The 14070-nt window shown below is 38.3% G+C and overlaps 2 protein-coding genes across 2 annotated transcripts in view; both read left to right on the top strand.

The window, feature by feature from the left end:
• LOC113650345 overlaps positions 1 to 14070 on the top strand; it is a 243721-nt gene that overhangs the window by 87976 nt on the left and 141675 nt on the right. The gene's annotated exons all lie outside the window — the stretch shown is intronic.
• Positions 3658 to 5003, top strand: LOC125139785 (protocadherin gamma-A4-like). The gene has a single exon (XM_047805208.1). It carries the CDS (start codon positions 3797 to 3799, stop codon positions 4877 to 4879), a length of 1083 nt encoding a protein of 360 aa, XP_047661164.1. The 5' UTR covers positions 3658 to 3796; the 3' UTR covers positions 4880 to 5003.

Here is a 14070-nt window from a genome sequence, read left to right as displayed (position 1 = left end):
CCCTAAAGCTGCTCTCTCTGGCTCTCTGGTCTCCAAAGTGATCGCTGTGGATGCTGACTCTGGACAGAACGCGTGGCTGTCGTATCAGATAGTCAAATCTACCGATCCGGGACTTTTCACTATCGGTCTCCATAGTGGAGAGATCAGGGCTCAGAGGGACATCACTGAATCTGACAGCATGAAACAGAACCTTGTCATCTCTGTGAAAGATAACGGACAGCCGCCTCTCTCTGCTACCTGTTCTGTGTATTTACTTATTTCTGATAATCTTGCCGAAGTTCCTGAACTTAAAGACATGACTTATGAGGAGAACAATTCCAAACTGACTTTTTACCTGATCATCGCGCTAGTTTCCGTGTCCACCTTCTTCCTGACTTTCATTATTCTGATCGTGGCTGTGAGATTTTGCCACAGGAGAAAGCCCAGACTGTTGTTTGATGGAGCGGTCACCATTCCCAGTGCGTATCTCCCTCCTAACTATGCAGAGGTGGAGGGAGCTGGAACTCTCCGCAGTTCTTACAATTATGACACGTATCTAACGACAGGATCACGTACCAGTGACTTCAAGTTCATCACCTCTTACAATGACAGCACTCTTGCTGCTGGTGGAACTCTGATAAAGGGCCAAAATGACACTTTAGGAACAAACCTGATTACACTTACTAACACAGGAGAGGGGGATGAGGTAAGAAAACTGTGACCTTCCCTTCTCTTCTTGGTTTGTTTGTTTCCTTAACTGGAAATGCGAAGACTGTATTAATTTGGTTTCTCTTTCCTTTTTGTTCTAACAGTTCTTGTCTTCATTTAAGCTGTAATTACTCTGCATTCAGACACACTCTGTGATCGATCTCCCTCTGTTTATGTGGTTTTGCAGTTCTATCAATGAAATGTTACCTTAATACATTATCTGTTAGACATGCTACTGGCAGATTTCCTTATGGACCTCCGCCTATATCCATTGTCCAACAAAAAGTGGTACAGCTCCCACATACTTTGACACACAGGGGTGAGCCTGGTCTCATTTGAAAGAAGAGATTCTCTAGTTTCTCTCTGTAGTTTCAGAAACTAGTTCAGATTGATTCTAGGCCTTACTGGCACAAAGTTACAGGGGTTTGAATGCAGATTTTCCTGTCCGCCTGGGTTGTTTTTCTGATAAACTGATTAATCTTATTTTTCTGGAACATGTTAGGGACAAACCAATAACTGTGAGTCATAGCCACATGTCTTGGCTTTCACCAAAAAAAAATTCAAGTCAAAAGACCCAAAAATGGATTTTATATGAATATTTTTCTACGGCCCTGGTCGTCAGGTGCAGCGTTTTTGTGTACTTGTTTACTATATAACTTTGAAATAAAAGGCTGCAGGCTCAGTCTGACAAGCCATAAACAAGCCTAGACTCTCTCTCTATCACTCTGGTGTGAAAACAGGCCTGTAACTTGACACCCTGAGCTGTGAGAGGGACAAAAGGTCAGGGATTACGCAAGAATTCTTCTGCGCATCCAGTTCACGCAGACACAGGCAAAGAACATACGGCATGTCATATACCGTTGGAATCGTCTGCTTATTGGCTAAACGGCTGTATAGGTGCTAGCCCATTTCATTGCTATTGGAAGGCTTAATTGTCAGTCAAAGGCGGGTTCCCAAAAATTAGGTCATGCCACCATTGGCTTCTCAGCCGTCTATCTCTGCCATACAAGCACCGATTGGCTCAAATGAGGGCTTATTTGATTCGTTAGGACCTGGGCTATAAATATGACGTAAACTTTGAATTTTTGAATATCCCAATTAGGAGTTAGAGCGGCAAAACGAGATGATGGCGCACTTCTGTTTCCAGTTTTCAGAACACTAACGGAATATTTGCGGCGCGACCAGAGCATTTTGGATTAACAGGCTTACAGATTTCAATTCCTTGGACCTGTGTGGATTTTTGTGGATTATTTGTGTTGGAATATATTACCCCAGTGAAGAAAGAGACGCGTCTAAAGGTAAAGGAAAAACCGGTCTAGCGCCACCTAGGTCAGTTTTGTCCGAAATTTTTTTCTAATTGTATGAAGGCTGTGAATCATATTGTGCTTTTTGTGTGGGCTTAAAAAATATTGAGAGTATAAACTTTACTAGGTAAATAGGTTTTTTGGAGGATTTGGAGGATTTGATGCTTTAAAGTTGAATTGAAGCTTGTTTCTGGGTCAGCCCCTAGTGGTCACTTCTACTTCCGTTCCGTGTACGGCACGGGGCCCGTAAGAGGTTAACATATGACTCTTCTATGCTAAAGGCTGTATAGGGTTCAGTATTCTGATGCTCATGTGCAAATTGTCACCCTGCACTTTAGATTAGTTTCTACAGATTTGTTACACACTTTGCACGGGTCTAGACTGGACGTACGACATGGCCACTACTGGTTTGTTTCCAACATCTTGTACAGTTTAATTATTTTGTCCCACATTGATCTGTGACTAGGTTTGGTAATAGATTATGCTTCACTCATCCACTTGACTCCTTTATTGCCTCGTCCCGGTTTGTAACTGTTTTTCCCCGGCTGAGTTTATCACTAGATTCTAGTGTTGATGGAACTCAGTGGTTTGAACTCAAATACACGAAATAATCCAGATCTGAAAAACGAAAATGAGTTTATGTTGTCGCTTTCCTATTTCCAGCAGCATTTCTCTGTCATATGTAATCAGCGCTGATAGTATATTTACATTCAAGGAGATAAGAACGATAAAACAAACAAAATAATGAACTTTAAATGAAAGTCATGTATACATTTTCTTCACTTGTTCTTTGTAACTGATATCAAGTGGCCATTGTAACGATATATAAAATTAAACTTTTGTATTAAAACATAAAAATTGTCCCATCAATACATCCAAAAATATTAGATAAATTAAAATGAATTTCAAATAATGCTGCCTAAATAAAGACATTGAAGTAAATTAAATTAAAACAAAACAAAAATTTTATTCAATCCAATGAAATAAAAATCCTTGATCAGCTCCTGTAAGTATGCACTAGTAACCATGACGATACTTCCAGTATATAAAATAAATCTAAAGTTTATTTCCTCTTGGAAGAAATTTTAGATTTCATTTAGCTTTTTATTATTATTATTATTATTATTATTATTATTATTATTATTATTATTATTATTATTATTTACTTGTTTGTTTTTTGCATCCTTAATAACATATATTTAACCGGAAAAAATATAGAATTCTTATAATTAAGTTTAAATTATTCTTAGAATAATTTAAACTTACTTATAAGAATTCTATATTTTTTTCCGGTTAAATATATATTTTTTAATATAAAAAAAATACTAAATATACTATTTTTTTATCTACATTAAATATATGTTTATCCAAGTTTTTAAAAATATGAGAGAGTAAACTGCTTTGTTTAATTACAGACAGCTTTAACTTAATTTTGGAGAAATAATTAATTATAGGTTACAGATGACAACTTGAATTTTTATAATTAAGTTTTTTTTTTCAAATTAATGAAATTAATAGTTTCTAGACAATAATTAATTTGTTTATTTCTACATGAGTTCATTTGGAGATAATGGCTGGAAAGAGCACACTGTAATGTACCAAAAATGCTCAAAGCGTCGCTGTTCACCTACGGAGTAAAAGATGATCAACATCTCCACCCATTTTATGTCGTCTTTCAGCTCCTCCTGACACAAACGTTGTTGCATTTGAAAAAAAAAATTGTCAGTGAAAATGCTGAATACTCGACAGTAATTAGATACATTGATAACACAGTGGTCTGGCATTTTAATGTTGCTAGAACGGACATGAACATGGGATTAATGTCGGTGTTATTGACACTCGGATTTATTTCCATTTTTCTTTATCCTGTACGTGGAGATTTGAGCTACACTGTTCCGGAGGAAACGAAACGTCAATATGTGATTGGAAATATAGCAACGGATCTCGGAATTGATGGGAAACGTTTATCAGCTCGAAAAGCTCGGGTGGAGACAGAGGACAGCGCGAAACGGTACTGCGACATTAATCTGAGTAGTGGAAATCTGGTCGTGGCGGAAACAATAGACCGAGAGGAGCTTTGCGGCTCGAGAATTTCATGCTTCCTTAATTACGAGCTTGTGTTTGAAAATCCTCTTGAAGTGCATCGTATTTCACTGCAGGTTGAGGATGTAAACGATAACTCTCCCGTTTTCCCTAATGAGCGTATCAGCTTTGAAATTAGAGAGTCGGCTGTTAAAGGCGAGCGTTTCCCGTTAGAGGAAGCTCATGATTTGGACACTGGACTTAATGCAGTTCAAGGATATTCACTTGAAATAAATGATCATTTTATTTTATCTGTGCACGAGAACGCGGACGGAGGAAAATCCGCTACATTGGTTCTGGAGAAAGAGCTCGATCGTGAAAAGCAGAAAGACATGAATTTAATTCTTACCGCATTTGATGGCGGTAATCCACCGAAATCAGGGACAGCAGAAATACACGTTACTGTTCTGGATGCTAATGACAATATTCCTGTATTTAGTCAACCTGTGTACAGAGTGAGTCTAGCTGAAAACACGCCTTTAGGCACGGAGGTGATTACAGTCAGCGCGACTGATGCAGATGAAGGAGCCAATGGTGACGTCACCTATGAGCTCAGTCGTTTATCTGATAAATCAGGAAAATTATTTTCTCTTGATAAAACTACTGGACAGATCACGGTGAGTGGAAACATCGATTATGAGGATGAAAAATATTTTGAAATGAGAGTTCAGGCCAAAGACGGTCCTGGGCTAGTATCATCTGCTAAAATTATCATAGACATCACTGACGTCAATGACAATGAACCTCGAATTATTCTTAAATCCTTTAACGACCCGATACCTGAGAACACTGTAGCAAAGCAGTGAGGTGGCCATTATTAATGTACAAGATAAAGATTCAGGTGATAATCGGCAGGTCCGTTGTTATATTCAGCAAAATGTTCCATTCAAATTAAACCCGTCCATCAAAAACTACTTTTCTTTAGTAACTACAAGCATGCTGGATCGAGAGAAAGAATCAGATTATAATATAACAATCACTGCTACTGATGGAGGATCTCCACCTTTATCCTCATCTATAACCATTCATTTAACTGTATCTGATGTGAACGACAATCCTCCTGTATTTGAACAGCAATCCTACACTGCATATGTAATGGAAAATAACAAACCAGGAACTTCTATTAGTTCTGTTACTGCAAGAGACCCAGACTGGAGGCAGAACGGTACAGTACTGTATTCTCTGGTGTCCAGTGAGATAAACTCTCTTCCAGTGACCTCATTTTTATCCATTAACTCAGATACAGGAGTGATCCAGGCTGTGAGGTCTTTTGACTACGAAAAGTTCCGAAACTTTAAAGTCCAGGTTGTAGCCAGAGACAACGGTTCTCCTCCACTCAGCAGCAACGTGACTGTGAGTGTGTTCATATCAGATGAGAATGATAACTCTCCACAGATATTATACCCTGCTCCAGAGGGAAAGTCTTTAATGACTGAGATGGTCCCTAAAGCTGCTCTCTCTGGCTCTCTGGTCTCCAAAGTGATCGCTGTGGATGCTGACTCTGGACAGAATGCATGGCTGTCGTATCAGATAGTCAAATCTACCGATCCGGGACTTTTCACTATCGGTCTCCATAGTGGAGAGATCAGGGCTCAGAGGGACATCACTGAATCTGACAGCATGAAACAGAACCTTATCATCTCTGTGAAAGATAACGGACAGCCGCCTCTCTCTGCTACCTGTTCTGTATATTTACTTATTTCTGATAATCTTGCTGAAGTTCCTGAACTTAAAGACATGACTTATGAGGAGAACAATTCCAAACTGACTTTTTATCTGATCATCGCGCTAGTTTCTGTGTCCACCTTCTTCCTGACTTTCATTATTCTGATCGTGGCTGTGAGATTTTGCCACAGGAGAAAGCCCAGACTGTTGTTTGATGGAGCGGTCGCCATTCCCAGCGCATATCTCCCTCCTAACTATGCAGAGGTGGAGGGAGCTGGAACTCTCCGCAGTTCTTACAATTATGACACGTATCTAACGACAGGATCACGTACAAGTGACTTCAAGTTCATCACGTCTTACAATGACAGCACTCTTACTGCAGGTGGAACTCTGATAAAGGGCCAAAACGACACTATAGGAACAAACCTGATTACACTTACTAGCACAGGAGAGGGGGATGAGGTAAGAAAACTGTGTCCTTCCCTTTTCTTCTTGGTTTGTTTGCTTCCATAAGCAGAATTGTGAAGACTGTATTAATTTGGTTTCTCTTTCCTTTTTGTTCTAACAGTTCTTGTCTTTATTTAAGCTGTGATTAGTCTGCATTCAGACACACACTGTGATCGATCTCCCTCTGTTTATGTGGTTTTGCAGTTCTATGTATGAATTGTTACCTTAATAAATTGTTATCTAGTAGACTTGCTACTGGCAGATTGCTATTCAAACTGACTCTACTATGCTACAGCCTTTAAACAGTTCAGTATTCTTTTGCTCATGTGCAAAATGTCACCTTGCACTTTAGATGAGTTTCTACAGATTTGTTGCACACTTTGCATGTGACAGCTTTATTGCCTCGTCCTGGTTTGTAACTGTTTTCCACCCTGGCTGTGCTGATCACTAGATTCCAGTGTTGATGGACCTCAGTGGTGTGAACTCACGCACACGAAATAATCCAGGTCTGACAAACCAAAATGAGCTTGTGTGGTTGCTTTCCTATTTCCAGCAACATTTCTCTGTCGTATGTAATCAGCGCTGATAGTATATTTACATTCAAGGAATTACGAATGATAAAACGAACAAAAAGAAATATGTTGACCTTTAAATGCAAGTCGTGCATACATTTTCTTCACTTGTTCTCTGTGACTTATATTAAGTTTCAATTGTAATAAAATCTGAAATGAAACCTTTGTATCAAAAAAAAAATTCTCTTGATAAAATTACTTGACAGATGACATTGAGTGGCAACATCGATTATGAGGATGAAAAATATTTTGAAATGAGAGTTCAGGCCAAAGACGGTCCTGGCCTTGTATCATCTGCTAAAATTATCATAGACATCACTGACAAGTTAAACCCATCAATCAAAAACTACTTTACTTTAGAAACTAGTGCCCTACTTTTTTTTAAATAAAACTTCATGAACCATAACCTTTTTGTGGTATAAAATTTGATCAAGTCACATTTACTGGAGTAAAGGCTTTAATCTACTTATCTGCTAATATTGTCTTTTCAGTGATTTTCATTATTTTCTTATTTCATTCAATCTTATTTTCTTGCTTGGTTGATTTATTGCTTTGAATAACAACCTGACACCTCAATTGTCAATCCTTGCTTCCATGCATAACCCTGTGGACTTCCTGCTTGTACAGATGAAGGCATAATCATTCTGGACTAAAGATTGATTTGAATTAGTAGCAGAACTGCGGTTTGTGTGTGTGTGTTTCTCTACTTGCATCAGGTGTAGACTAGCACAACAGATATATACTGTAAATATATATTTTTATTTCTTCTTTCCCACACTGTTTTATGATGCCCACAGTTGAATCGTCACTGCTGCTGCTGGCTATCACATTTTTATCATACTTGAGATGTTAAATCTGCACTTCTTAATTTTTTTCTCTTGCAGTAGTCAGTAACTTGCAAGTTTATGTCATAAACCACTTGTGTCTTTGAAAGTCTGGCTTCTTAAAAAACAAAACAGATCCAGCAGTGTTCTAGCTAACTGGTGGCTCTCCATGGTGCTGAATTTTAAGGCTTCATTCTCACTCTGCTTCTGTTATCCATCATTTAGGGGATTCACACATATATACAACTTAGATAATCGTTACTTTCAGTATAAAATAATTCTTTTGTTTTTATCATTTTGCATAATTTATTTCAATCATTACTCTTTAAACAATTATTACAGAAGGTGTAATATATATGTTTTTTTAAACAATTCCTTAACTCCTGATAGACACGACCAATTTGAGAACATAACAAAAATTACTCGACTTTGTGTTTTAGTTATCACTGTTTTATTAATGATATTTCCTGTTATAAGAGTAATGAGAAACAGACATAATGCAGACATGATGAAATGTTTAAATTAAAGCCATGTTCACTGAATGCATTTTCGCGCTCCATTCGGGTTTAAAAAGTTAAATGCTACACGCAGTCATTGTTGCAGTTATTTGAGCATTAATTTACATCTGCAATAAAAAGAAAATGCTGAAAGCGTCGCTGTTGACCATCACATACACAGAATACAAAACCTTTCCTCCCTGTACATAAATATTCAGCTGCTGACATAGAAAGCAGAAACAAGCGACATACACAGCGCAGTAGCCTACTTAATCTCTTCGCAGATAGAATTTTAATTATACCTACACACTGCATTTGTGTAAAACAAAGAAGTAGAATAATTCGAGTGAGGAATTTTAGCTCTTCGAATATGGGAGGCAGGATGCCGTCGGTCCCGTTGTTTTCTCTCGTGGCGCTTCTTTCCATCTTGTTTCCTAACGCCCATGGAGACATGAGCTACACAGTTCCAGAGGAAACCAAGGCTCAGTTTGTGATTGGAAATATTGCAAAGGACCTCGGAACAGATGCTACAAAATTAAAAATACGAAAAGCCCGAGTTGAAACAGAGGATAGCAGCAAGCGGTATGTGGATATTAATTTAAATACAGGAGATTTGATCGTCTCAGAGACAATAGACCGGGAAAAGCTTTGTGGGTCGAGATTAAACTGCATCCTGAATTATGAACTCGTTTTAGAAAATCCGCTAGAACTACATCGTCTTTCTCTGAATGTTCAGGATATTAATGACAACGCGCCAAAATTTCTCAACGAGCAGATAAACCTGGAAATCCGCGAGTCCGCTGATAAAGGGCAGCGCTTCCGTTTAGATGAAGCTCACGACTACGACATCGAGCAAAACGGAGTTAATTCTTATTCGCTCGGAACGAACAACCACTTTACGTTATCTGTAGAAGACAAAAACGGACGGAAACACGCGGAACTTGTTCTGGATAAAGAGCTTGATCGCGAACAACAGAAGGATATTGACTTGATTCTTACCGCAGTGGATGGCGGCATTCCTCCGAGATCAGGGACTGCTGTTATACACATCACTGTGCTAGATGCTAATGATAATGTTCCGGTGTTCAGTCAGCCTGTATATAAAGTCGTATTAGCTGAAAACGCACCGATAGGAACAGAAGTCGTTATTGTGAGCGCAGAAGATGCAGATGAAGGAGCAAACGGTGCAGTCACATATGAATTCAGTCGAATTGCTCATAACGCAGCACAATTATTTACTATTGATAAGCTCACTGGACAAATTAAAGTAGCTGGAGACATCGACTATGAGGAGGAAAAATATTATGAAATTGGAGTACAGGCTAAAGACGGATCTGGTTTAGCATCGACTGCAAGTGTTATTATAGAGATTACTGATGTCAATGATAATGCTCCTAAAATTATTATTAAATCTTTGAACAATCCTCTACCTGAGAATGTTATTGTAGGCACAGAAGTAGCAATAATTAATGTTCAGGATAAAGATTCAGGAGATAATCGACAGATCAGTTGTTCAATTCAGGGAAATGTTCCTTTTAAATTAAATCCATCTATCAAAAATTATTTTTCACTGGTAACGATAGGGATACTCGATCGAGAGCTGGAAGAAGGTTATAACATAACAATCACTGCTACTGATGGAGGATCTCCATCTTTATCCTCATCTATAACCATTTATTTAACTGTATCTGATGTGAACGATAATCCTCCTGTATTTGAACAGCAACCCTACACTGCATATGTAATGGAAAATAACAAACCAGGAACCTCTATTAGTTCTGTTACTGCAAGAGACCCAGACTGGAGGCAGAACGGTACAGTACTGTATTCTCTGGTGTCCAGTGAGATAAACGCTCTTCCAGTGACCTCATTTTTATCCATTAACTCAGATACAGGAGTGATCCAGGCTGTGAGGTCATTTGACTACGAAAAGTTCAGAAACTTTAAAGTCCAGGTTGTAGCCAGAGACAACGGTTCTCCTCCACTCAGCAGCAACGTGACTGTGAGTGTGTTCATATCAGATGAGAATGATAACTCTCCACAGATATTATACCCTGCTCCAGAGGGAAAGTCTTTAATGACTGAGATGGTCCCTAAAGCTGCTCTCTCTGGCTCTCTGGTCTCCAAAGTGATCGCTGTGGATGCTGACTCTGGACAGAACGCGTGGCTGTCGTATCAGATAGTCAAATCTACCGATCCGGGACTTTTCACTATCGGTCTCCATAGTGGAGAGATCAGGGCTCAGAGGGACATCACTGAATCTGACAGCATGAAACAGAACCTTGTCATCTCGGTGAAAGATAACGGACAGCCGCCTCTCTCTGCTACCTGTTCTGTGTATTTACTTATTTCTGATAATCTTGCTGAAGTTCCTGAACTTAAAGACATGACTTATGAGGAGAACAATTCCAAACTGACTTTTTACCTGATCATCGCGCTAGTTTCCGTGTCCACCTTCTTCCTGACTTTCATTATTCTGATCGTGGCTGTGAGGTTTTGCAACAGGAGAAAGCCCAGACTGTTGTTTGATGGAGCGGTCACCATTCCGAGCGCGTATCTCCCTCCTAACTATGCAGAGGTGGAGGGAGCTGGAACTCTCCGCAGTTCTTACAATTATGACACGTATCTAACGACAGGATCACGTACCAGTGACTTCAAGTTCATCACGTCTTACAATGACAGCACTCTTACTGCTGGTGGAACTCTGATAAAGGGCCAAAATGACACTTTAGGAACAAACCTGATTACACTTACTAACACAGGAGAAGTGGATGAGGTAAGAAAACTCTGTCCTTCCTTTCCCTTCTTGGTTTGTTTGCTTTCTTAAGCAGAATTGTGAAGACTGTATTAATTTGGTTTCTCTTTGCTTTTTGGTATAACAGTTCTTGTCTTTTTTTAAACTGTGATTACTCTGCATTCAGACACACACTCTGATCGATGTCCTTCTGTTCATGTGTTTTTGCAGTTCTATGTATGGAATTTTACCTTTATACATTATCTGTTAGACTTGCTACTGGCAGATTTCTATTAAAATATGACTCTTCTATGCTAAAGGCTGTATACGGTTCAGTATTCTGATGCTCATGTACAAATGTCACCTTGTATTTTAGATTAGTTTCTACAGATTTGTTACACACTTTGCACGGTCCAGACTGGATGTACGACATGGCCACTACTGGTTTGTCTCCAACAGCTTGTACAGTTTAATTATTTTGTCCCACATTGATCTGTGACTAGGTTTGGTAATAGATTATGCTTCACTCATCCACTTGACTCCCTTATTGCCTCGTCCCGGTTTGTTTTTCCCCGGCTGAGCATATCACTAGATTCTAGTGTTGATGGAACTCAGTGGTATGAACTCAAACACAGGAGATAATCCCGGTCTGACAAACGAAAAGCAGCATTTCTCTGTCATATGTAATCAGCGCTGATAGTATATTTACATTCACGGAGATAAGAACGATAAAACGAACAAAGTAATGAACTTTAAATGCAAGTCATGTATACATTTTCTTCACTTGTTCTTTGTAACTGATATCAAGTGGCCATTGTAACAAAATATAAAATTAAACTTTTGTATTAAAACATAAAATTTGTCTCATCAATACATCCAAAAAATATTACATAAATAAAAATGTATTTCAAATAAAAATAACTAAATAAACACATTAAAGTAAATAAAAAAAAATAAATTCAATCCAATGAAATAAAAATCCTTGATCAACTCCTGTAAGTATGCACTAGTAACCATGACGATACATCCAGTATATCAAATAAATCTAAACTTTATTTCCACTAGGAAGAAATTTTAGATTTAATTTAGCTTTTTAATGATTATTTATTTGTTTGTTTTTTGCATCCTTAATAACATATATTTAACCAGAAAAATTATAGAAAACTTACAACAGTTTAAATTATTCTAAGAATTTCCTGCTTGTTTATGGACAATTATTATATCCATCTATTTTTTCATCTACATTTATTCATATATGTTTATCAAAGTTTTTAAAAATATGAGACAGTAAACTGCTTTATTTAATCACAGACAGATTTAACTTCATTTTGGATAAATAATTAATTATAGGTTACAGATGACAACTTGAATTATTATAATTACGATTTTTTATATTAAAGAAATTAATAGTTTCTAGCAAATAATTAATTTGTTTATTTCTACCTAAGTTCATTTGTTGATAATGACTGAAAAGAACACACTGTAATGTACCAAAAATGCTCAAAGCGTCGCTGTTCACCTACGGAGTAAAAGATGATCAACATCTCCACCCATTTCATGTCGTCTTTCAGCTCCTCCTGACACAAACGTTGCTGCATTTGAAGATTGTTTTGTCAGTGAAAATGCTGAATACTCGACAGTAATTAGATACATTGATAACACAGTGGTTGGGCATTTTAATGTTGCTAGAACGGACATGAACATGGGATTAATGTCGGTGTTATTGACGGTCGGATTTATTTCCATTTTTCTTCATCCTGTACGTGGAGATTTGAGCTACACTGTTCCGGAGGAAACGAAACGTCAATATGTGATCGGAAATATAGCAAAGGATATCGGAATTTATGGGAAACGTTTATCAGCTCGAAAAGCTCGGGTGGAGACAGTGGACAGCGCGAAACGGTACTGCGACATTAATCTGAGTAGTGGAAATCTGGTCGTGGCGGAAACAATAGACCGAGAGGAGCTTTGCGGCTCGAGAATTTCATGCTTCCTTAATTACGAGCTTGTGTTGGAAAATCCTCTTGAAGTGCATCGCATTTCACTGCAGGTTGAGGATGTAAACGATAACTCTCCCGTTTTCCCTAATGAGCGCATCAGCTTTGAAATTACAGAGTCGGCTGATAAAGGCGAGCGTTTCCCGTTAGAGGAAGCTCATGATTTGGACATGGGACTTAATGCAGTTCAAGGATATTCACTTGAAAAAAATGATCATTTTATTTTATCTGTGCACGAGAACGCGGACGGAGGAAAATCCGCTACATTGGTCCTGGAGAAAGAGCTCGATCGTGAAAAGCAGAAAGACATGAATTTAATTCTTACCGCATTTGATGGCGGTAATCCACCGAAATCAGGGACAGCAGTAATACACGTTACTGTTCTGGATGCTAATGACAATATTCCAGTATTTAGTCAACCTGTGTACAGAGTGAGTCTAGCTGAAAACACGCCTTTAGGCACGGAGGTGATTACAGTCAGCGCGACTGATGCTGATGAAGGAGCAAATGGTGACGTCACATATGAGCTCAGCCGTTTATCTGATAAATCAGGAAAATTATTTTCTCTTGATAAAACTACTGGACAGATCACGGTGAGTGGAAACATCGATTATGAGGATGAAAAATATTTTGAAATGAGAGTTCAGGCCAAAGACGGTCCTGGCCTAGTATCATCTGCTAAAATTATCATAGACATCACTGACGTCAATGACAATGAACCTCGAATTATTCTTAAATCCTTTAACGACCCGATACCTGAGAACACTGTAGCAGGCACTGAGGTGGCCATTATTAATGTACAAGATAAAGATTCGGGTGATAATCGGCAGGTCCGTTGTTATATTCAGCAAAATGTTCCATTCAATTTAAACTCGTCCATCAAAAACTACTTTTCTTTAGTAACTACAAGCATGCTGGATCGAGAGAAAGAATCAGATTATAATATAACAATCACTGCTACTGATGGAGGATCTCCACCTTTATCCTCATCTATAACCATTCATTTAACTGTATCTGATGTGAACGACAATCCTCCTGTATTTGAACAGCAATCCTACACTGCATATGTAATGGAAAATAACAAACCAGGAACTTCTATTAGTTCTGTTACTGCAAGAGACCTAGACTGGAGGCAGAACGGTACAGTACTGTATTCTCTGGTGTCCAGTGAGATAAACTCTCTTCCAGTGACCTCATTTTTATCCATTAACTCAGATACAGGAGTGATCCAGGCTGTGAGGTCTTTTGACTATGAAAAGTT

This window comes from Tachysurus fulvidraco, chromosome 20, assembly GCF_022655615.1.
Source record: "Tachysurus fulvidraco isolate hzauxx_2018 chromosome 20, HZAU_PFXX_2.0, whole genome shotgun sequence".
In the NCBI taxonomy this organism is placed as follows: domain Eukaryota; kingdom Metazoa; phylum Chordata; class Actinopteri; order Siluriformes; family Bagridae; genus Tachysurus; species Tachysurus fulvidraco.
This window is presented reverse-complemented; position numbering and strand designations above follow the sequence as displayed.

Coding starts and splice junctions, on each gene's coding strand:
- LOC125139785 (XM_047805208.1), top strand. CDS start 3,797: ATGAACATGGGATTAATGTCGGTGTTATTGACACTCGGATTTATTTCC.